General features: G+C 40.4%; 3 protein-coding genes across 7 annotated transcripts; 2 read left to right on the top strand and 1 right to left on the bottom strand.

Annotated features, from left to right (window-relative positions):
- Positions 1 to 1473: 1473 nt before the first annotated feature.
- On the top strand, positions 1474 to 7099 carry cfap210 (cilia and flagella associated protein 210). The gene is made up of 10 exons (XM_030758361.1): positions 1474 to 1552; positions 1639 to 1708; positions 2366 to 2571; positions 2712 to 2885; positions 2971 to 3176; positions 3292 to 3448; positions 3521 to 3660; positions 3755 to 3947; positions 6093 to 6257; positions 6341 to 7099. Exons 2-10 carry the CDS (start codon positions 1660 to 1662, stop codon positions 6692 to 6694), a joined length of 1644 nt encoding a protein of 547 aa, XP_030614221.1. The 5' UTR covers positions 1474 to 1552; positions 1639 to 1659; the 3' UTR covers positions 6695 to 7099.
- Positions 7100 to 9685: 2586 nt separating this feature from the next.
- ppig (peptidylprolyl isomerase G (cyclophilin G)) lies at positions 9686 to 17864 on the bottom strand. The gene is made up of 13 exons (XM_030758360.1): positions 17710 to 17864; positions 17051 to 17126; positions 14866 to 14940; positions 14669 to 14776; positions 14378 to 14422; positions 14202 to 14289; positions 14031 to 14060; positions 13795 to 13934; positions 13537 to 13711; positions 13274 to 13456; positions 13088 to 13178; positions 12787 to 12926; positions 9686 to 11504 (listed from the first exon to the last, which is right to left on the bottom strand). The coding sequence occupies exons 2-13, from the start codon at positions 17109 to 17111 to the stop codon at positions 10544 to 10546; spliced, it is 2097 nt and encodes a 698-aa protein (XP_030614220.1). The 5' UTR covers positions 17112 to 17126; positions 17710 to 17864; the 3' UTR covers positions 9686 to 10543.
- Positions 17865 to 18136: 272 nt separating this feature from the next.
- Positions 18137 to 24615, top strand: fastkd1 (FAST kinase domains 1). 5 transcript variants are annotated; one of them, XM_030758359.1, is made up of 16 exons: positions 18187 to 18424; positions 18523 to 18707; positions 18840 to 18985; positions 19076 to 19144; positions 19220 to 19345; positions 19432 to 19830; positions 19916 to 20026; positions 21213 to 21344; positions 21421 to 21907; positions 21998 to 22112; positions 22194 to 22322; positions 22443 to 22574; positions 22698 to 22811; positions 23868 to 24012; positions 24091 to 24205; positions 24321 to 24615. In XM_030758359.1, the coding sequence occupies exons 2-16, from the start codon at positions 18648 to 18650 to the stop codon at positions 24402 to 24404; spliced, it is 2364 nt and encodes a 787-aa protein (XP_030614219.1). In that variant the 5' UTR covers positions 18187 to 18424; positions 18523 to 18647; the 3' UTR covers positions 24405 to 24615. The 5 variants fall into 5 exon arrangements, with proteins under 5 accessions (XP_030614218.1, XP_030614219.1, XP_030614215.1 ...); XM_030758358.1 differs by lacking the exon at positions 18187 to 18424 and adding an exon at positions 18137 to 18179 and having other exon boundaries at positions 18523 to 18985; positions 24321 to 24404; XM_030758355.1 differs by having other exon boundaries at positions 18523 to 18985; positions 24321 to 24404.
- The last annotated feature ends 352 nt before the right edge of the window (positions 24616 to 24967 follow it).

Below are 24967 nucleotides of genomic sequence, written 5' to 3'. Positions count from 1 at the left end.
TAGATTAAGGACAGTATAAAGGACTGGTTCTTTTATGTTTAAATCCAGTAGAAATAATGTACATCCCTCAAGAAACATCAGAGTGATCCATATATGTCCCCAACAGTAAGTGAGGTCAGGCGAGTCTTAATTTAACAGACACTGTTCATCACCTGACTCATTAGGCAGCACATGACAGGCCTCTTTTCACTGTTGGCTCAGTACATTTAGCACATCTGTCACAATCACACAGCTACATCTGCCTAAAAGACCATATTTTATAATGCATTTCATGGACCATTACCTTAAACAAGAGTAAAAATAACAAAATGAGTTGATTTGAGATTGTTAGCGCCCCTATTGCAAACCAAAATCAGTGTCACATGCTGGTGCAGAGGTTCTGTACTAAATCTTCACCAACATCACATTCATGTTCATTTTTAATTTCTTTTAAAGCACCTTGTCATTACTACGAGCTTTATATGTCATTTCTGTTTTCCTATTTTTCATCAGATTTTCCATTACTTTTACTTATTTTACTGCAGTATAAATAACTTAGCTGTATAAATAATTTATCCATCACTTTCAGCTTACTACTTCAATAGCTTTTACATAACTATGAGCTTTTTCACACAGAAAGATTTGACATATCAGAGTAGGAAAAGCACCAGTGTTAATGTGGCTCAGTTTTATTCAAGAGTAGCCTTTGAAATTAAAGAATGCATAGTGGGATGGATGTGGCTCAGGAGGTAGAGCAGGTTATCCACTATCAGAAGGTTGGTTTGATCCCTGGCTGCTCCAGTCTGCATGCCAAAGTATCCTTGGGCAAGAAAGTGAACTGAAAGGTGCTCCCAATGCATTCATTGTATGAATGTTAGCTAGAAAAAAAAGTGCTTGTATGAATGGGTGAATGAAGACACATAAAGTGTTTGAGTAAAAAAGTGCTGTTTAGCATTTAAACAGGATTCAACCATTACTAATAGTGATACTTTCATGTGTGCTTTTCTTAGTGTGGCAAGGAAAGTGAAAAGGTCCTAATCTGTGGAAATTAAATGGTTGTCGTGGGTTTATTTTTCTTTGTGTGTGTGTGTTTTAAATTAAAGAAGCAAAAAGCTTTCTGTTTACTGTAAGATTTGTCAAAAGACATTAATTGACTCCAAAGGACCATAAAAGCTAAGATCTTTAACAAACAAGGCTGTGCATTATCAGTACACATAATTCAAATTCACTTGTGTATTAAAACATGTTAGTGCATTAACAACCAATGAATTAGAAGATTTTTGGAAACGTAATTGATTTAGCTACCAAACACGTACTCTATCTATCTATCTATCTATCGAAAGAAAGAAAGAAAGAAAGAAAGAAAGAAAGAAAGAAAGAAAGAAAGAAGTTGTCTCTCTAGCTTCACATATTCCGATTGCCCGGTAAGCACTTCCTGAACACCCGCTGACGCGACTCTTACACTTTGAGGGCTCTGCCTATCCGTAATCAGAGGATGGTTTTGATTGGTTCGGTCATTGCATGGATACCAGGCAACAAACGCGGACTACGTCGAGCGGACAGTCTGACAAACGTAAGCTAACAACTGTAAAAATAAAATAAAATAAAAATAAAAACGTTTACATTTTTTTTGTAATTTAGATTATTTTCTTTATTTAGTAGCCACTGCATCCGATAGAAATGGCAGCGGTGGTTCTGTACGGCCGTCGGAGAGGATCCAGTAAGAATGGTGAGAGCTTAAGGAACACTAAAAGTTTATTCAGTATAGGGACAGCTGTTTTTAATTTTCAGTGTTGAAAATATATCAGAAATCGTGTAACGCCGATCAAGAAGTGCAGCTATGGTAGTAAGAATAAAAATTCTGAGCAATGTCAGTTATTATTTGATAAGTAGGATGTTACGGTTTCTTTTATATATACAGTATAACATCTTCTCTTCTATAACATAGAGTAGTGACCTCTGTGTGCTCAGTGGTTGCACTGGCCCTGCTAACATAAATACGTATCACCACTGCAAAATAATAACTAAAGCTTTAAAATAAATGGTATGGAGTAGTTTACATTTACCTAACAAGTGAAAGATCCAGGAGGAGAAGTTGGGGTTGTGTAAGGAAGATCAAAGATTAAACCTCCTGTGGCGACCCCTTGTGAATAAGTGAACAGCTGAAAGTAGCTTTTAGTACAATATTTGCATCTAAAATATAGCAGAGTGAAAGCACCAAGTAGCATAATATAGAAATACAAGTAAACCTGCACTTGCTAAGATGGGGCATTAAATCATCCTGACTATCCAGATTACACAAACTGAGGTTGCATTTTCGAGGTTACCTTCCTGGTGTAGTGGTCACTTTATGCAGCATGTTCTAACGATAATTTATTTTTTAAAGTGTCAGCAGATGAAGCCATTAGAGCTACGCAGCCACCAGACCTCCGACATGTTACTGTCTTAGGTCAGGCTGAATGGCTGAGGATTCAGGATGAACTGAGTGGGGTTAATAAAGAAGAGAAAAGAATAAGAGAGGCAGCTAAACAGAGAGAAAACCTGCACCTTCAGTCACAGGAGGTGGTGAAACTCTGGCCTGATACCATCCATGTAAGCTCCTTGTTGAGAGATCTTTTCTAAGACTTTGATTAGATTTGCACTAATATGGTCACATGCACTTATTAGGTTGAAAAGCGCTGGACACACAAAGGCAAAAGGTTGACACACTGCATGTGTATGTCTTGTCACAGGGTCAAAAGCTGAAAAAGTTGGAGGAGAAGAAGATTCGAGAGCAAATTGAGGAGGAGCAAATGAGACTGGCTGATTTAGAAGAAGCCAAATACAAGGAGCAAAAGCGGAAGGAGATTATTGAAAAAGCCAAGACGCAGCTCTATTATCAAACCGACAGAGTCAAAGGACTACATGTTAGTCTCACTTATACATTATTCTGCAACTTGAACATAAAACTGCACATTTTCGCATGACAAATAATTGCTACCTCCTCCACAGAGTGCACTACTGCTGACAGAGGTGCTGAAGGAGAGGGACGCTCAAATTGAACTTAAACAAAGAAGAAAGAGTGCCAGTAAAGATGTGGACAAAGAATTTCTGGATATGGTAAAGACCAGAGAGGGTGAAGCCTTGAAACAGGAACAGGAGATGGCACTGCAGAGAAAGCTTGTGAGACAGGTCGCTGCAGAAGACCTGAGAAACCAGTAAGACCTAGCAATCAGCTGTGAACAGGCTGCAGCTGTATCTGTTAAGAATTTGAAATCCAAAAACACCATCAAACACTAGGACCATGACAATTATATGATTACTTTTCCTCAGAATAAAGGAAAATGAGCTGCTGAGAGAGCAACAAAAGCTGGAGAACCAGAAGGATGGAGAGGAAATCCAGCGTCTCCAAGCACTCCATCAGCTGGAGCAAAGGACGGAGGCAGAAAGACAAGCAAATCAGAAGAGAGACCTTATGCAAGCTCACCTGGTAGGGTCTTAGCAGCACAGGTTATCTAGGATTTATTTGATTAAACATTAAGTTTATTAATGCATTTTACAGGAGCATATTGCCAACAGAGACCTCATAAGAGCCACAGATGCTAAGAGACAGGAGGCCGAAGAGGAGCAAAGGAAACTGTTTCTCCTTGCCAAACAAAAAATCATGAAATTACGCAAAGAAAATGAAAATAAGTTGCTTAGGTAAGATGCGGCAAAAGAGTAAATATCAATGAGTAGCTCTGGATCAAAGTTTTTCCAAATATATGTGGTGTTTTTTTTTTTTTTTTTTCTCCAGAGAGGCCCAGACACACAGAGACATTATCAGAAACAAACTGACGGTCACACAGCAGCAGCAAGCTGTCAATGAGGAGCAGAGGATCGCCAAGGCTGTCTCAGAGAGGGAGGCAAAACAGGCGCAACAGCAAGTGGAGGAGGAGGAGAAGAAAGCTGCAATGTTGAAGTCAATCAGTGTGCACAGAGAGCTAATGGTAACTCAAGCTCAATGCTACCAAAAAGTCCTGTTACAACAGCATGAAATGTCCAGTGTTTTTCCTCTAAACCATTTTTTTTAAAAATGTGGGTCCAAAAATGCTTTTTTTCCCCCTGATAAACATTTTTTATTTAAACTTAAGAGAGCGGAAAAAAAACCCCAATATAATAATCGACCATACACAATACCTTCTCCCCCAAAACTCATCACCACATAAATGTCTGGTTGTAAATGCATTTCATTTTCACTGGACATGTTTTCTGTCCATTATAGCAGTATATTACATAGACAGGAGCCCTCCTCATACACTCACCAGTTACTTTATTAGCGACACCTTGTTAGCACTGAGTTGGACTTGTTTGCTCTATGAGCCGCCTTAATTCTTCATGGCACAGATTCAATCACATGCTGGAAACATTCCTTAGAAAATTTGGTCTGCACTGACATAAAAGCATCACACATCTGCTGCAGATTTGTCAGCTGCACATCCATGATGTGAATCTCATGTTCCACCACATTCCCGAGGTGCTGTATTGGATTGTGATCTGGTGACTGTGGAGGCCATTTGAGTACAGTGTACTCATAGTCATATTCAAGGAACTAGTTTGAGATGATGTGACAAACACATTCTGCTAGAAGCAGCTATCACAAAAAGGGTACACTGTGGGCGTAAATGGATGGACATGGTCAGCAACAATACTGAGGTAAGCTGTGGCATTTAAACAATGCTCAGTTGGCACTAAGGGGCCCAAGAGTAGCAAGAAAACATCCCCTACACCATTACACCACCAACAGCAGCCTGAACTGCTGATAGAAGGCAGGATGGATCCATGTTTTCCATGTTTACACAAATTCTGACCCTACCATCTGCATGTCACAGCAGAAATAGACTCATCAGACCAGACGCTTTTCAAATCTGCTGCTGTCTGAGTTTGGTGAGCACATGTGAATTATAGCCTCGGTTTCCTATTCTTAGCTGATAAGAATGGCACCCAGTGTGGTTTTCTGCTGCTGTAGCCCAGCTGCTTCAAGGTTTAAGGTGCATTCATAGATGCTCTTCTTCATAGGTTTGTTACTGTTGGGTTCCTATCAGCTCAAAGCAGTCTGGCCATTCTCCTCTGACATCAACAAGGCATTTTCACCCAGGGAACCGTTGCTCACTAGATATTTTCTCTTGCAGAGATAGTTGTGTAGGAAAATCCCAGTAGATCAGCAGTTTCTGAAATACTCAAACCAGCCTGTCTGGAACCAATAACCATGCCACCTTCAAAATCACTTAAATCACCTTCCTTCCCCATTCTGAATCTCAGTTTGAACTTCAGCAGGCCATCTTGACCATGTCTACATGCCTAAATGTATGGCGTTGCTGCTATGTGATTGGTTAATTAGATATTTGCAACAATGAGCAGTTGAACAGGTGTACCTAACAAAGTGGTCAGTGAGGGTATATTTGCCCTGTTTTCTAAACTATGCATCCAATTTTCCAAGTCTTTTGCAGGATGTCTTTTCAAATGCTTCAGCTCTCGACCTCTTTTCAATCCAGTTTTGCACGGAGAGTTCCCCTTCAATCTTCTAAGAAGCAGTCTGCCTATCATGATGCTAATTTGGACTGGTTCTTTTAATCTTCTCCCTCTAATTTGGAATCATCACCTAAAACAAAAAATCTGGGTCTGTACTGAATTTAAATCCCTGAAATTTCACAAATATTTCCAGATATTATAATCTATAATTCATGAACTTTGTTACAGGATCATAAAGCATGAAGTCTAAATAACCTAAGGCAATGCGTGATCTTAAATTGAATAAGATGTAGCTTGAACACCTTTTTTTTTTTTTTTTAAATGTTCCTACACATTATGTCCCATTCTTTATCATCTAAGCAGCTTTTTCTATAAGCTTAACAGCTTTGGCTGCTTATAAACTAGGTCTGAAGATCCCCGAGTTGCAAATGTTAAATATTCCAAACTGGTATACAAGCTCCTCAAATTATTTCAATACACCATCACGGTGTGTGTGTGTGTGTGTGTGTGTGTGTATATATATATATATATCCTCCAATGTCTGTTTTCTGTCTAAGTGTAGAGAATACCACATTGTTGCTGACAAAATTTCACCATGCCTGTACCACAAACTGTTTTACCAGAGACAAGAGAAGGAACAGAGGGACAAAATAGCCAAGCAGAAGGCCCAAGAAGCACTGCAGGCCCAGCGAGAGGCTCACAGAATATTTTCTGAGAAGCAGCAACTAAAAGTTAAGAGAATCAGAGAAGAAAAAAAAGAGGTGCAAGACTTCAATGCTGTGAAAATGGTAATGTCAGCCAAAAAGTAATAAGTTTGGCTCAGAAACTTTGCACCTTGCTCAGTTAACTAGTCTTTGGCTTTCTAACACAGGCTGAAAAAAGTGTCAGGCTTCAGCAGCTGAGAGAAGAGGAACGTGAGTTTGAAGCTAAGAAGGCAGAAGTCATCGCTGAAGAGGAATACCGCTTCCAGCAGTATTCACAGCAAATTATCAACGCAGCAGCGGAGACTCAGCGAAACGTGTTTCCACTTTGCAAAGCTGTGAGGGAAGGGATCGGAAGTGGGTCCGATCCTGTCTTTAGTGGAGTCAGACTGAGCTATCTTGTTCAGGACCGTACTGGAGCTCAGATGCCCAAATATGTGTCAGCAGCCACCCAGAACATTAAAAAGCTTCACACAGCTGTAGATATTCAGGATGCCAAGAGAAGGCTTGGATTCACATGGTGATAGGTTAGATCCAGCTGGCGAGGATTGGGTGCAGTAATGGACCCCATTCCAGAAAGCAGGTTTAGTGAAAACTGTGAGTTTGTTAACTGTGAGATGAGGGAAACTCGGGGTGTTCTGTCCCTGAAAGAGGGTTAATTGTATATACAGTATTTAAAACATACTGTTGTGAGTAGAAATCTACATACACTCATCATAGGCATGAAGGTCACGGTAATTTGGGGGCTTTTAATAATTTTTTTAACTTCTTTTTCCAGGAATGATTGTATAGCATACATCTTTAATGACTTAAAAAAAAAAAAAATACAAGAATTGGGCACACAAGTTTGAAGGTTTTACAGTGTCCTTTAACTTGACAAGGCTGAGGCCTATTAACTTCTTGTTAGTGATCATGATTCACTACAACTGGTAGTTTCTCTTTGCCAGCATGAAAAAGGATTTGTTTGACAGCACTCATTGGACTAATCCAATACTCAGAACAATGGGAAAGTCCAAGGAACTCAGTGAAGATGTAAGGAGAACCGTAGATTTACACAAGTTGGGAAGGTTTCTTGGAGCCATTTCTAAACAACTGCAGAGTCCAAGATAATCAGTTCAAACACTTGTATGCAAATACAAGTTTTTCAGATGTGTCACCACTTTGCCAAGGTCTGGAAGAAGACCCAAACTGTGACCCTTAGAAGAGACTAAACTGGTTAGGGTGTTCAGGAACCACCAAGACTCAACCTGGCATGAACTGGAAACTGCTGGAACACCAGTGTCACTGTCCACAGTGAACGGAGTTTTACATCACCATGGACTGAAAGGATGACGACCAAGAAAGAAGGCCCTGCCCCAAAACTGACACCTTCAATCTCATCTGAAATTTTCAGCTGCCCAAATTGAAGAGCCAAATGTCTTCTGGAGAAAGGTTTTATGGTCAGATGAGCCAAAAACTGAGCTATTTGACTACAATGATTAGGTGTATTTGGAAGAGTAAAGGTGAGGCTTTCAAACCTAAGAACACTGTACCAACTGTTAAGCATGGTGGTGGTAACATCGTGCTCTGGGGCTGTTTTGCTGCCAGTGGTACTGGTACATTGCACAAACTGAATGGAATGATGGAGGACAACCTCCAAATTATTTATCCTCTCAAATCAACACGTACACAGTTGGAACTTGGACACAATTGGATGTTCTGGCATAACATTGATCCCAAACACAGATCAACACTGGTTTTAGAATGGATAAAGCAGGCTAATATTAAGCTTCTGGAATGGCCTTCCCAAAGCCCCGACCTTAACCCTATTGAAAATTTGTGGACAACGCTTAAAAGCTGGGTCTGTGCCAGGGAACCAACAAATTTAAATGAACTCTATCAATTCTACCAAGCAGAGTTGTCAAATTTCCAGTCAGAATTATGCCGGAAGCTTGCTGAGGACTACCAAAACCATCTGGTCGAGGTGCAACTTGCTAAGGGACATTTTTATCCGGGGTGCTTGAATACTTTTGAGCCTGTGTGGATAAGACAAAATCCAAAATAAATAAAAACTTGTGCACCCAATTCTTGTTTTTAAAGTCATTAAAGCTGTATGCTGTACAATCACTCCACACTGGAAAAACAAAGAAATCATTAAAAGCCCAAAATTACCATGACATTCATGAATGAGTATATGTAAACTTCTGACCACAACTGTATATTTGATACTATGATTATGACCAAGTGGCCCAAACTCTTTTCTCCCATTATGTTCTTTAACATAAGCACCATGATTCACACTGATATTCATGTTCCTCAATCTACTGGATTAAAATGGAGGCTTTGCTCTTTATTTACCTGTTGCCATAATGAATCCTGATAACAGAGCTCCACTGATGATGGTCTACAAGCTTAACTCAGGATGAACATACTCAGGCTTTCTGGAACTGAAAACTCAAGCGTTAATCAACTCAGTTTATTTTTAGTCAGTTTGTTGAACTTGCTTTCTGGAACAGGCCCTGGTTGTGGCTGCTACCACTGACTCTCTGCACTGAATCAGCTGAAATTTCAGACAACTCTGAAAAAAGCTTTCCAGGAATCTACTAAATATAATACAATGTAGAAAAGTTTTTAAAAAAATATTCATCATGATAAACAGCCACACAAAACACTGAGACCAGTGGTTTAAAAAAAAGTCACCATTACCAAGTCTGAGAATGCCAGGGCTCATTTCAGAATGTAAAAATCTCATAGTGCAAGTTTAAGATATGATAATTTACTTTGTGTTTTCAAGGATTTTTGATCTTCTGGCAGCTAATAGCCACTGCTCCCCTTCAGTTTTTGAGTTGTTTAAAAAAAAATAGATCAGAAAATGAAGAATAATGTGTAATTCTTGAATTTCACCCCTTTGTTTCATTGGTTCTGTTGCTTTTAAAATGCGAATACTAAAAATTGTACTAGTGAACAATGGTTCACACTGTTACCTCACAGCAACAGTGTGAACTGTTGGCTTGTGTCAACTCTCTGGGTACTCTGGCTCCCCTTTGTCTTTATAAATTGGCTGTAGCATTAACAGTTGTCTTTATCACTGCATTAGTCCTGTAATGGACAGGCAGCCTGTCCAGGGTGTACCCATTTTTTGCCCTGTGACAGCTGGAATAGGCTCCAGCCTTCCTGCAATTCTAAAAACTGCATTTAAATAAATAAATAAAATAAAAAGGATGGAAGCTAAGGGGTTTGCTAATTCATTGTCAGACTCCTTTTGGCCTACATCACAGCCCACCTGGGGGGCATGACAAACTGTGGGACTCATTACTAAGAATTTGTTGTTTGAAATCACAGAAAAGATGATTCATCCAAACTAAATATAACTACTGGGAACTGAGTTCCACTGCAGTGACAGAGCAGTACAAACCTACTGACTCAAAGGATAATTCAGTGTCACTTTCCTGTAATAATGTTATCACCTAAAGATAATGTGATTGTGACAGCTATTACAAAATAAAACAAAACAATGAATTAAATTCAAACAGCCTTTTAATTCAAACACTCCAGCAGTTCTTAAAGTCAGTTTGAACAAAACAGAACCCAACTGCTTTTATGTTGTACTTAACAACATGGCATTAACATTTTATCTTTCATAAAACAAACAGGATTACAGTAAATGGTTAAAAACAAAAACAAACCCCATGGGTGTATATAATCTCACACACAGTGACAAAGATGAGCATGCAAGACGCGAGTGTTTTCTTCCAGGCTGATTGATGTAGTAAAAATAACTCAAATGAGGAGGATACCAGTAAAATTTTTTTGTTCTTTTGTTTTTCTTTAAATGAACTGAAATCAGAACAAATTTAAAGCCAAAACAGAATTTACCAAATAATAATTCATTAAAAACAAAACAAAACAAAACAAAACCTGCCTCCAGTCTGACTTCACAAGATCAAATAAAGTAAGAGTTAGAATACCTGGTATTTTTACAGCCCTGCCAGTGCAGTACACATACTTTGTAGTTACAAATCCTTTTCTCTAAAATGACTCCACAGCATCAGCTACCCATTAACTGTGTTATACACTCAGTGGTGGACAAACCCACGAGATCCCCATAAAGTCCACAGTTCAGACAAAGGTTGCATGTTGCTACAGAGAATGGAGCTGCAGGTGTGAGCGGTTTCATTAAATGATTATGGTTGGAGAGGGTCTTTTCATCTCTCCATCACCTGTATACCACAGTTATTTAACAGTTCAGTAATTAGCTTAGAGGGAGGTTTTACAGTCACAGTAGGCAGAACTGTTTGTACTGTATGAAGAATGTGAATAAGCCCCACTGTATATGGAAAGCTGATGCTGTGTACTACATGTACACTGTAAAAAATAGGAACATTATCACAGGTTCAGTCGCTGTCGGAGCTGGAGCGATTCTTCTTGCTATCATTTCTATCTTTTTCTTTCGTACTATCTGGTCTTTGGCTGGCCGGGCTCCTTCTGTCTTTGGACTTGGCTCTTCTTTTGGAATCTGGGCTCCTTTGACTCTTCTTTTCTTCTCTATCACTCTCAGAGCTGCTGCTGCCGCGTCTCCTCCTCTGTCCGGCAACATCTCTGTCTTTGACTTTTCTGTGAGAGGATCGATCCCTGCTCTGGTCTCGCCTGCTGCTCCTGCTTCTCGAGCGCCTGCCTCTGTGCGAGTCCCTAGCCCTACTTCTGTCTGGACTTCTTGTTCGATGTTCTTTATCCCGGGATGTTCCTCTTCTCTTATTCTCCCTTTCACTGTTGCGTCTTCTTTCCCGACTCCTGCTACGTTCTCTGCCCCTCTCTCTGTCTCTCTCTCTTTTTTCTTCTCTCTCTTTTGATGCTGAAGTCCTGCCTCTGTCCTTGTTTCTGCTACTTGATCTACGCTCATCTTTTTTGGCTGCTCTTTCTTTGCTTCTGGATTTTGTCCTTGTTCGCTCACCATTTCTACCTTTTGGGTCTTCTTTATGCTTTTTGTCAGATTCATGACCCTTATTTCTGTCTTTGCTGTGATCAGATTCGGGCTCCTTTTCTTTCTTAACATTTCTATCTTTGCTCCTTGAGCGACCTCTCCTGTCATCACTTTTATGCTTATGACTCTTCTCTCTGCTTTTTGACCTTTTATTTTTTTCTCGGCTTTTACTGCGACTTTGAGATTTCTCTCTTTTCTTTGCCTTGTGTTTGTTATGCTTCTCATCCTTTTCTACAGTATCCTCCTCTTTGCTTTTAGATCTATGAGATCGAGTTTTTTTGTCTTTTTTACCCTCAGTTGTATGTTCAGCCTTTGTGATGGAAGTCCGTCTCTCTCTTTTCGGTGCCTCATCCTGACCCTCATTCATGTCACCTCTGTAAAAGAAATAGCGAAAAAACAAAACCTTACAACTGAGTTTAGATAACATCATTTATGAATAACGTCCTTAGCTAAATTAAAAAAAAAAAAAAAATCTGTTTGACATGAGACAATTCACTTTTTTGTTGTTTTCTTATATAAAGTATACACATTCACTCATCTGCCACTTTATTAGGTACACCTGTTCTGCTGCTTGTTAATGTAACTATCTAATCTGCCAGTCATATGGCAGCAGCTCAAAGTATTTAGGCATACAGACATGGTCAGGACAACCTGCTGAAGTTAAAACTAAGCATCGGTGCTGATCTCTGCTGTTAAAGGGTTAAGTGACTTTGAACATGATATGGTTGTTAGCATTTTCAGAAACTGCTTTTCTACAGGGATTTTCCCCACGCATTCATCTCTAGGGTTTATGGTTTATGGAGAATGGTAAAGAAAAAAAAAAAAAAAAAAAAAAAAAAAGAGGAAATATCTAATGAACAGCAGTCCTCTGGGTGAAAATGCCCCATCGATGCCAGAGGTTAGAGGAGAATGGCCAGACTGCTTTGAGCTGACAGGAAGGCAACAGTAACTCAAACTGCGTGCTTCTTCAGTCAGAGACTGGAATACCATATGATGTGTGAATTTTATTGCCTCGCACCATAAATTTTTATATCTATGTTGTGTACATCACCCATATTGCGTAATATGCGTTTTTACTCATAGGATGTCACATGTTTATATATTACAAGTGTTTAGGATACTAAACACTTGTAATATATAATTCAATATAATATAATTCAAAAGAAATGGCTTGAGGGCTAAAAAGTGTCAAACAAATAAAATTATTATACATGTTAGCAATAATATTCTCACAGTTTAATAATAATAGTTTTGAAACATTCAAGAGTGTTCAGTGGTCAATGAATTTTACTGACAGCTTATGTCTGGGATCTTCTCAGTTACAAGGCTCGAGGCCTAGCACCATTTCTCTGTTTTATGACAAACACTTCATCCCTGCTAGGTGCACTGCAGGGATGTCAGTGTTTACCAGTTTAAGATTAAATGAAGCTCAAACTGCTGACTGGCAGAATACATTCACAGTGTTCGTAACCCTTTTACTGTCCTTTGCATTGCTTTATATTTCTGAATTGCAAACTGCATGTATGGTTTTTGAATCTGAAATATGGAGTCCAGCATAAATTTCTCCCCAAGGGCTTTAAAATTAAATACTGTCATGCCTCAGAGAGCACATTTTCAACTTTACATTGTCTTCAAGTTCAAGTAACATTCTCTTACCGGTCACCCTTAATCCATCGCTCTCCAGTGACCGCCCTCATCCTCTGGCGCTGCATCTCCTGACGCCAGTGTGGGGGAGTTTCACTGCGGCGAAAACGATCTCTAGACCTTGAACGAGAGCGTGATGGAGTCCGGTATCTCTGGATGGGAGAAACAAACAAACAAAAAAACTTCTTCAGCACGCAAAATTAAAAATACTAATAACACAATAAATCATGTTAAAAATTAACAATAATGAATGTTAAAGTATGAAGCAAAGTGTGCAAAATGTTTGGTCTTCTTATGTCTGCAGTGTACGTACCCGTGGACCCCTGCCTTTTATCTTCCTGCCAGATCGAGTCATCACGAGTCTCCTGTGATATCCTGGCTGAGAGTTATAAGTTGTGCTAGAACTGCGGGTGGGGGAGGAGGCATGAAAATTAACAAACTGTTTGTATTTCATTGCAATAATTGTCATGACAGTTCAGGCAGTATCACTCAAACACACCTTTCTCTTGGTCGTTCTTCTTTATTTCGCTGTTCCTTGCCAACCTCCTCCTTTACCTTTTGGACTGTTGGACTTCTCCTCATAAGGAATCGATTCTCAGGAATGGGCGGTATTTCTTCAGGACGCACCGTAGATGTAATCAACTCATCTTGTTCCTTCTCTTCAGCACTTTCAGCTTCTGACCTGTGAAAATATTACAGCTGAGAAGCAAGACACTTGGTGATGTTCACACAGCAGACAGTAAAAAAAAGGTGATAAAGTACTTTATCTTGTCCTTCTTCTGTTTCTTGTTTTGCTTTTTTGCCTTCTTTTTCCGCTTTTTCGATTCTTTTTCTGATTCTTCGCTATCAGAGGACGAGTCCGAGGAGCTCTCAGAGTCACTGGAGCTACCACTTGAACTAGAGGAGGCTCTCTCCTTCTTTTTTGCACCTTTCTTTGCTGCAACAATATAAACAGCATTATTACGAGCTGAAGACTAAAACTCACTTGGAAAACCCCGAGCATGCTTCACATAAACAGACCTTTAGATTTGGGGATGAGTTCTCCGCAGTTCAAAACTTTCACCTCAGCGTATGGCCGACTGTTGTGGTCTGTCTTCTGGTTCTCCATGGTTTGAACAACTTCTTGGCCAGAGATCACATGACCAAAAACCACATGGACACTGAGAAAACAACATGGCAGTGATATCTAGTTACATAATGTGTGTGCTGTGCATCATGTGATCAATTAATTCAAAATGTAGTTAAGAGGCACTTACCCGTCGAGATGTGGCGCGGGTTTTGTTGTTCTGAGAAGTGAAAGCAGGACATTCAAGAAGAGAGAAGGAAAAAAAAAGAAAAAAGAAGAAGGTATATCATTACTTTCAAAGTCCAGTTATACAACTACTAATGCATGAAGTCAATAATACGTAGGAAGAGATGGTACTTACATGAAAAACTGGGATCCATTTGTATCTTTACCCCTATTAGCCATGGACAGCAGGTACTCCTTGTTGTGTTTGACAGCAAAGCTTTCATCTGGGGGAAAAGGAGAAGATTGTACTGCCATCTTGAAGCCAATGTTGGTTTGGATAACTACTGACAGCTTTCACAGCGGCTTCTTTACCTTCAAAAAAGCCTCCGTAGATGGATTCGCCTCCTCTTCCGTTGCCTATGATGTCAAAAAAAAACAAAAAAAAAAACGAGGAAAAACGAAGCATGGCATTATGATGTCTGTCGACTGGTGGAAATTTTCATTGTTTTCATAAGCGGATAACAACACCATCAGGATGCACAAGTAAAAACTGACAGCTATTAATAGAGGTGCTTGCCCTCAGTAGCTTTATCTTTACATTACTTCAATAGATCACATTTGTTACACATCACAGGTCTTCAAAGTCAAGTAGAACAAACTCACCTTCACTGAAGTCTCCTCCTTGAATCATGAAGTCTTTTACAATTCGATGGAAAAGGCATCCTTTGTAGTGGAGCGGTTTCTGAGTTCCTTTCCCAATGCCTTTCTCACCTGGATCAAACAACAGAGCTGATTAATATTAAACTGTGCTGTTGATTGTAATAATTTGTGGCATAGTCTTATTGAGTAAATTCATTCACCTGTGCAGAGACATCTGAAATTTTCACAAGTTTTGGGACAGATGTCTGCAAACAGCTCCACCACGACTCTGCCGACTGCGAGGAGACAGTGGGGTCAAAGAAATTTACTTCTGTGTAAAGTATAGTTACACACCTCAGTTAGAGGTGGAAATCACTGAGTTACTCAAGTTACAACACAATCACCTGCAGCATGACTGTCACAAATGTAATTCCTGATGACGCAGAGGCTATTTTCAGCAAATTTGAATACAGGTGCACCTTGAAAAAGCACACATTGTTGTGTGTACTCAAACATTTTACTACCCCATTCATGTCTTTAAGGATAGATTATGCAATACTGTTAAAACAGACATGTTGACCTAACACAGTGGTTCTCAAATCCAGGCCTCGTGGTCCAGTATCCTGCAGGTTTTAGATGTGTCTCTGCTTCAACACACCTGAGTCAAATATAGAAGTCATTAGCAGGACTCTGGGGAACTTGACTGAATACTGAGGAGGTAATTCAGCCATTTGATTCAGGTGTGTTGGATCAGGGACACATCTAAAACCTGCAGGACACTGGACCACAAGGCCTGGATTTGAGAACCACTGGCCTAACAAAATGGCATTTAACCCTTGTTTAGTGTTCATATTTTTATTATTCTGCCAATGTTGGCATGTCTGGTGGACCCACTATATTATGGTGTTCTACACCTATTTATGCAAAAATACTTCACAGATACTTAACTTTATCTTAATTCCAAGCAATACAGACCACATGTGTGGTTAATATCTGCAATTTACTTCTGTTAGAATACAAGAATAAAAATCCAGTTTGTTAAATTCAATAAAATGCAGTAAACAGAAATATAAAGAATCATAACCAAGATATGTACGGAAAACATATTTTGAAGACACAAGTGAATCAAATATAAATGATCGGCACTGATGTTTACTTTGAAATTAATTAGAAATTGAACAGATGTCAGTCTATACTACACATCAGTCCCATTGAACAAATAGCCTATTCCTGCAGTCTATACAACATAAGGAGGATTTTTGCTGTGCGTGTTACATATGTATTTGTAGCACCTGTTATGACTGCTACAACCATGTTGCGGCCTATGAGCCAGTCGTAACACATGTGTTTTGTGTCTTCCTGGCTGTCGCAGCTCTACATTTTCTTGATACTGGATCTACAACATAATTTAGATCAAGGAATATCTCCGGATATTCATTTCTAGATGGCAGCTGAGATAAAAAGTTAAAAATCAGATACAATGTCCTGCACAAGGAACTGCCGTTTGTGTTGGTCCTGGTTGCGCCACACTGGCAGCCATGTGTGGTGGCTCATTCCTTGTGCAAGAAGACCATTCAGTTTCACAATTTTTTTGACATCCATTGTTATGTCCCAGGGTCTAGGGGAAAACGGGGTACAACGTAAAATGCTACTCCTCCACTCCAACCACATCCAAGAAAAACTAGCATTATAACATCGATATGTCATCCTTTGCTGGTTGCTGATGGGCCTGTTTTGGAGGTGACTCATGGTCAACATCATCCTCGTCTTCCGACTACAAATTGACGGTGCTGCTACAGCTCACCTGGGTGAGCAGGTGGCCCATATACTAAAGGTTAGACAGTTTCCTGTGTGTCATTCCCCCTCACTCTCTCCTGTCTACTGTCCGCACTGTCCAATTTAGTATAGTCAAAAAAACAAAAACAAAACCTTCATCATCATCTCCCAAATCTTCTCCCTCTTCAAAAATAAATAAAAATCATTGCGGTCCACTGAGAAGAAAATATTTTTGCCATCTTGATGGATAAACAGCCACATAACCAAAGCTAAAATGTATTTATCTGTTGTGTCCCACCCCTGATTTGCAGCTGGGATACAGCTTGAGAAAATATAGAGCAGTTACCGCAAGACAGAGGGCAAAATGTCCGGTAAAGTGGGAGAAGGCAGGTGTAGGTGCTCAATGTAATAATGCGGGAACCTTGTGTGAGCAAAGCAGGAGCAGAAACAAACACACACACACACACACACACACACACACACACACACAAAATGCAAGGAGTCTGGGGTTGAAATAATAATAATAATCCACATCATTTTTCCTTTGGTAACCACTGGAAAGGCATCCAGCTGACCCAGACATCATGCAAAGATTAAAAAGCTGCCAGAAAGTTGATTTCTCCTTCTTACCAAGCACATTGCTGATTCCAATGTCAAAGAAGCAGCGAGGGCGTTGGACCTTGATCCCCATGATCACCTGAAACACCTGAAGGTGAGAAACAAGGTATGAACACAAGGATAACTGAACAACCCCCATCTGGCCAGTAAGTGCTTACCAGTAAGTCAACAGTATAAATGAAACACGTGGGAGGTCATCTTTGGATGCGACATAAAAGTTCACTTACTTTAAAAAAAAAAAAAAAAAAAAAAAATCCCACTGCTGTTCCTTCACAATATATCAATACAAACAAAATACCGATGCAGTTACCATGCTACTACAGCAGCTGGATTACCTGCAACTGAAAGTTAGCCTCGGCTAGCTAACCGCGCATTTAAAGTCTCACTCCACTCGTTAAGCGGAGAACAGACAAGTTTTCATACTTAAGAATAACAAATGTCAACGCTTACACACTCACTAACGGGGACCTTCACATTACTGTATGACACAATGCCCCCCCCACCACCACCACCACAGTATCTGTTCAGCCGCAGGCCTAGCATTAGCATTAGCGAGTCACCCACTGTTAGCCGCAGAACATGTACAGAGATTTTACTGCAAGAAGCGAGCCGCGCATTTTCAACATGTTAAACAGAAGCATTAAACTAAGGCCGACGCAACCGCGCATCACCTGGAAAACCGAAGATACAACACCGTGGAGCGAGCAGCTCTCCCAAATCACCAAAATTAAGTTTCATTCAGCGGTGGGCTCAGTGTTTTCTAAAGATGGCGCGGCGAGGACGTCAATGTGTTTCCAGAGCCGTGCGCCAGTCAACAAAAATGGTCGTTTTTGCCCTGCGTCGGGCCTGGCAGGTGCCAACTCTCCTTAGGCTGTTACGTTTGCCCTTTCGTCGTCCTGAAAAGTGTGACCATCTTTGAAGCACTTCATATGATTCTAATGTAGATCATTTATACTGTCATGGTAAACTCACGAAAACTAAAATAAAAACTGAAATAATGTGTGGTGAAAAAAAACCCTTTCATTTCATTCAGGCGACCTGGACGAGCTGCTGCCTCAAAACCTAATTGAGGGTTTAAAAAAAACCCGCTTTGCGTTACGGCACTAGCTACGGAAGTGAAACTTCAGAGCACACATGTTAGGTAAATTTGACTTTGAGCCGTTTTTAGTGCCTTATTGCTTTGTGTCGAGATATGTGATGCACGAATCTCTGTTATATATAGAAATCTAGACAAGAACATATAGCTGTAAGGGGAGGTCCGTGGTTGCTGGTGATTTTAGGTCATTGTTTCTTTAAACACGTGAAACAGCTTGCACTTGAGCCCAGTGTTAACCAGAAGAAAGCCTCTGAGCGGACAGTTTCTTCACCAGTTTCTTGGTAAATGAGGTCAGCACCTCATCCCGAGTCAGTGTTTGTTTCTAAGCATAGTCTGAGATGTTTTTATATTCTAGCAGATCATGCCATGTAGGTTGTTTTCTCTTCAGGTGACTCAGGTCCCTATAGGAAAGCCAAGCATCACTCCTGGCTGTAATTGTGTGGAGTTGATCTCGGCTCACACCGAGGCTGACAGCGGACACAGGTGCAATGAAGACCTGAGCCCAAGCCTCCGATGATGTTTCGCCTCCGATCTGTGAACTCCTGCCTCCGTAGGCTCCTTCACGTAGGGGTGGTGAGTAGAGATCAGGTTCTGGAGCAGCTGCAGGTGTGCGCTGCTGAAGACCATGTGTTTGATGTCGTGGGCAAGAACAAGGCCAAGCTCACAGTGGACCACGTGAACTGTGCTGTGGGGATGTTGTGGCAGTTTCAGAAGGAGAGACCTGAGATGCTCCGGACTGTGGACCTCATCAAGAGTCACCCACAGTTCCTTACTCTCCGGGTTTTGGCAGAAAACAAAATAGCTCTCATGGATGACTTCATGCTGGTCGATATGCTCTACGCTTTCCTCAGGTACACACTCAGACACAGTCCCACATTATCCAGTGTATTGGGATTATATGGATGCAAAGGTAACCGGCTGTAACTTTTTCCCTCTTGCAGGCTGAATGTGGAGCCACATGACTCTCTTGTTCAGCAGCTGGTTTCTGAAGCCTGGCTAAGAATAGAGAGGTACAAAATTGTTGTCTAATTTCCTTTAATTAATCGTGTAATGGTTTAAACACAGTTGTGATTTACTTTTTGCAGATTTCCAATGGCCCCTCTGTCCAAATTTGCTGTTTGCTTAAATGATCAGCACCTTCAACACAGCACTCTAATGGGCCGCATCACCAGCATTGTGGATCAGAGGCTGTCGACCATTGATGATCCCAGGTTGGTTGGGAGACGTGTTTAATCGCTGTTTTAAATAGAAGCACTTCTTGTTGTGTCTTTACTCCCCCTGACTTAATTTTTTTCAGGATCCTGACTGCTCTGATGATCAGCGTGTCATCCCTGGTGTCTCCCCGGCTGCGGGATGCTCTCATCAGCAAAGCCGATCACTTGCTGTACACCACGGATCCCTCGAATTATAACATCCCGCGACGAATGGTGCAGTTTCTGCGCAACAATAAGTACATTCACAGGCCGCTGCTGGAGAGGTGCAATGAGATCTTCCTGCGTAACATCACCAGACTGGATGCAGAGAATCTCAGCATCATCCTGGGGCTGTATCAGTCGCTGCAGTTCAACAACTGTGACTTCAGACTAGCTGCTAAACAAAAGCTGACCGAACTGATCGATTCAAGCACCGATCCTTTCTCCTTCACCAAATTGTTTGTTGCTCTGGCTCCTATGGCCACTCCAGAGATCAGAGAAAGGTTTGTTTCATTACCAGTAGCCTGATTTCAAGGGAAGTCTGTTTACAGCAGTCCCAGTGACCTGATTTGCACTTTTTCTTTACAGGTTGGAGAACACTGCCCTCTTGTTGGCAGATGAACTCAATGCACAGCAGGCTCTGGCTGTAGCTGAAGCACTAGAAGAAATTCAGAGCAGGAGCCTTAGCTTAATGAACAAGTGAGTTGTGTTATGTGATTAAGCTGTGCCAGTATGCCTGGTGTTGCCTTCACTTTGTGTGTTGTGTCTCATCATCAGAGTTTTTCCTGGCTCATAAGGGGCCCTTAGGGGTGACCTGACAGTAAGCATAATCAGCCCAGAGCTTATTTGACTGAAATCTTCATCGTCATCCTCCCTTGTTATTTCTGACCTTCTGCTGAACAAAAATGTCTTGTTTGTTGTTTGTGGTCTCTTTGCGCTCCTCTTTTCTCCTTCCCCGCACCCCTCAGTCAACTGTGGTGGAGGGCTGCCCCTTTCTGAGCCTGGTTCTGCTGGCAGTCTCTACCTCTTAAAAGGGAGTTCTTCCTCCCTACCATCACCAAGTGCTTGTTCATAGGGTGCCATTGCATCATTGGAGTTCTCTGTCTGATATTATAGGGTCTTTATCTTTATCGTACAATATAAAGTGACTTGATATGATTGTGAATTTTGAGCTGGAGTTATAGAAAATGAAATCTCATTTAACACCTCATTCTTTTGACCTCAAAGAAGAGGTCAGAGGTCAAATGTGACATGATATTTTAAATCTTTATACGGTATTTTCTATATGTTGAAAATACACACCACGCATCTAGGAATCGAAGTTTCTAGGTTATAAGGCTTTTTGTTCATTTTTGACCAATACTTCATTAAGTTGATTTTGAACATCTTGGTGGATGTAAGCCAAATTTTAATGGATTGTTAAAACAACCCCACTCTACACCCCCGCAAAGTCTTATGAGAATTAAGTCAAAACTTTTTGAGCTATCATGTTTACAGACAGAATGACACGCACACAAACGCTACCAAAAACATAACCTGGTTGGCGGACGTAATAAAAAGTCAGACTCAGATTTCTGTAAAAAACATTTTTAGGGTGGTGCCAAAAATGTCTCTACTCAGTAAAAACTCTGACCATGGTGAAATGTGTTGCCAGTTTGAGATGATGTGACATGGAGTGTCTCATCATGGTGTGGTGTTCTGCTGCTGTATCCCATCTCCTTTAAGATTGTGGGTTCAGAGATGCTCTTCTGCATACCTTGGTGGCAATGAGTGATTTGTGATGTGATTATTTATTTATTTTTTTTTAATGCTTTGGTGTAGAAATATCTTTCGAAGTATTTATCAAGTGTTTTATCAAATGTAATTATAAATATTCATTTTCCAGAATTGCATCGGTAATCCAGAAAAACCTTCATGTCTACAAGTCGGTGGAAGTGGCCAGAATTACACAAGCCCTTTTTCTGTTGCAGTATCAAAACCCTGAGCTCTTCACCACACTGAGAAACATTTTGGTCAAGTAAGTGTTAAAGGAGCAACTCCTGCTTGACAATTTATTTGGATAAAAAGTTGACTCATACCCTTTTGACTCTCAGGTTTTCGCAGCACAGCGTCTTCCCATATGAAGTGACCATGTTGACCCGTGTGCTCTCCATGCTGCCCTGCCCACGGCTCGAGGAGGCCGTGGTCTCACGGGTCGATGCTGTGGTGGAGCAGTGCAATCTCAGTGAGCTTAACACTATTTCTTTTGCCGTGGCCAAGTGGGTGCGTAACGATCAGTCCTACCGCCACAACACGCACAGTAAGTACGTGCGTCTGCTGCAGACGCTGAACCGCTGTGGCCACGAGAGGCTGCAGACAGCTGACCGGCTGGATTTATTGCTGGAAGAGCTCAAGTACGTCTCAGGGGAGTGGTTCGAGGAAATGCTGCTGGACGAGACCATGACCACACTGCAGAGAATGATCAACCAAATAAACTGGACCAATGTCCCCGAGCTGGCCTTCTTCCTAACCAGGATAAATCACCTCTGCCCTCCTCTGATGGACAGAATCGCCAATGTGGCCATTGAAGACATTGACAAGGTGCTTCAAGAGGCATCCATGACATCACCATGATAAATATTGAATGCATACATCTTAATTTACTCTGTTCTTCATGTTCCTTTTTTTAAGATTCACTTCTCAGCAACATATGCCACACTCCTCCCCTTTTCTGTCCTCAACTATGATCCTCCACAAGTAGATGAGTTGTATGATGTTTGTATTAAGCGCTTCACTCCTCATATTGGTAAGTAAATAAGTGGGACTACAGATGATCTTGGTCTCTTTATTTTTAGGCTTTCACTCACTCTTATGTATGTACTTTTAGGCTCCTTTGACCCACATCTGCTCGTCCTCCTGGGGTACTCCTTGGCTGTAGCCGACCATTTTCCTGAAGAACTAATCAGAGAAATCTTCAGCATAGACTTTCTGGGAAAGCTGGATTCACAACTGGAAAGTATGCTGCCAATTTCTTTAAATTTGAGCATCTGTGCCAAAACATGCATTTTGAAAGCAAATGCTGTAAAGACTCCTTTACGCACAGAACTCATCTAACTGTTCATATTGCTTCCTCCAGCCTTGCCTGACGCCCTCAACATGCGGACACGACTGCGGCTCATGGAGCTCAATCGTGCTGTGTGTCTCGAGTGTCCTGAGTTCCAGGTGCCTTGGTTTCATGAGCGATACTGCCAGCAGTTGCATAGGAAAGGTGAGAGGATGCACTGAAATACATTTTTTTTTCTTTTATGTAGGCTTGTAAGTTTGAATTCAGTTTCAAATTGCATTAACTTTATCTTATCAATTACATGGGATTTTTTTTTTTTTTTTTTAGGGAGTGCCTCTGTCAGTCCTGTGCAGCAGCAAATCCACAAATTGCTGGGTGAAGTTCTTGGTGGCATCAGTTGTGTCCAAATGGCAGTTGTTACGCCATATTTTTACACCATAGGTGAGTAATATGAGGTGATGATTATGTTCTTAGTCCTGAAACTACATCTCCATTTGCAAATATGCTATTGCAACACCAGAGGCCTGTACCATGGAGGGTCTGAATTTTTTTTTTAGTGGCATCTAATGTGTTTGTGTTTCCCTGATGAGGTCAGTTAAACACTACTGGGGCTACAGCTAAAAGAATAAAAACTAAAACTGTCTTTTAAACATTATAATTAACCAGTTTTCCTGTTTCTTAATGATAGTTGTGATGTTGATAAATCACTTAGACTGCATTTTAGCCGGCTTTCTTTCCAGGCTTCATATAGGCTGACCTTTATTAATGTAGGCTAACCTTTATTAATGTAGCAGCTTTTTTTCCAGTCTTACTGACCAAAGTGCTTAAAGTGCACACTTTTAATACTATGTTACTCTACAGTGCTTTACTTCTCTCTCAATCACTCTCTCTCACTCACTCACTCACTCACACACACACACACACACACACACACACACACACACACACACACACACCCACAGCGCTGCTTTATCGGCAGCTATTATGTTTCTTTCAGTCTGTATTCTGTGTTTTAACCTATTCATATTTTCACCATAGTAAAGTTTCATCTTCCTTTGAAAAATCAGCTGCTCTGTTGGCAGTACACTCCAGAGCTCACCAAGGAAGTTATGTGATTAATTACATTTGTCTCTTTATTTTCTGTTAATTAGCAGGGTTACTCAAAAATATGGACAGATTTGCAAAAAATTCTTTGTCACATTTTAAGCTTGGTCCAACTTCTATAGTGGGTGTGGATCCGGATCAGGATCCAAGAATTTTGGGAAGGATTCTTTACCACTGCGACATCTAGTAAAACTGAACATTTTGCATCACATTTTCACAAACTGAAATGGTGTAATTGGAAGACATTGTTTTGACTTTCTCAAGAAAATATTATAAACTAATTCTGATCCAGATATCCTTCTGTATCCAGGAGCTCTGTGGGTGATGTGATGGACATTTTTATGCAGTCTCGTTGTTTTTTTTTAAATGTGACTTTTCCCTTTGTCTTTTTAGACTTTGAATGCAAACTGGACAAACACTTGCAGCCATTGTCTTACATCGAACCAAGTATACTGCAGGTCTCAGACAAAGGAAAGATTCAGTGGGACACGAGCTCACTGGAAAACATCAGGGATGAGCTGCCACCCGGAGCTCAGCGGTATGAAAATACTCTCTGTCTGTTTGTCTGTAACTGAATATATGTATGCATGACATCTTCTCTTTGCCTTTTTCTCAGTGTTGCTGTGGAATTACTTGATTCAAAGTACTTCTGCAAAAACTCTCATCACCTGAAAGGCGAAGCCCTGATGAGAAAGAGACACCTTGAAATTCTGGGATATCGAGTTGTGCAGGTGAGAAAATTTTATTCTATTTGATGTTAAAAGTCACTTTCTAACTGCACCCAATTCAATTCTAGTAATATTATAAAAGACAGACTGAAGTAATTAGTGATGTCTGTTTTTACAGATCCCTCACTTTGAATGGAACTCTATGGAGCTGTCAACACATGATGCCTGGAAGGAATATCTTAAAAATAAACTATTCAGATAGCGTTCTCCTCGAAGCCCTTATTTATAAAATCTTGACTGAACTCTTAGCTTGGTTTTGAAAACCATATCGGCAGAGTGAATGAGCAGACATAAATACAGTGTACATACAGTGCCCCTTATATTTAATTATAAAGTTGAAATGAGTCTACCTCATTTATGTTAAATGAGATTGTGCATTATGTTCTTTTGTAATAAATCATTTTTTAAAATAATATCTCAATTTTATTTGTGTTTTGTACTATCCATTTCTAGATCAGTGGAAATATTCTTTTAAAAAAGTACTATATAGTACTATATATTTTTAAAATTTTTTATCATTTGGCAATTTTTATCTGACTTTTGCAAAAAAATTAACCACACTTATGTGTAGTTTAGACATCATTGGGCATTTGGCCTTTGAAAATTGAGTCTTAGCAATCAGGGGACACACATCAAAAACTATTAAGAATTTTTCCCAAAAAAGTTTTTTTTTTTTTTCCCTCCAAAACATAGAGGTCACAAGTAACGTTCTTTTCAATTACAACTTGAACCTCTTAAAACACAAAAATGTCTAAAATACCAAAG

Source organism: Archocentrus centrarchus, chromosome 21, assembly GCF_007364275.1.
Source record: "Archocentrus centrarchus isolate MPI-CPG fArcCen1 chromosome 21, fArcCen1, whole genome shotgun sequence".
Classification (NCBI taxonomy): domain Eukaryota; kingdom Metazoa; phylum Chordata; class Actinopteri; order Cichliformes; family Cichlidae; genus Archocentrus; species Archocentrus centrarchus.
The sequence above is the reverse complement of the archived record's forward strand: the minus strand, read 5'-3'. Positions and strand labels throughout refer to the sequence as shown.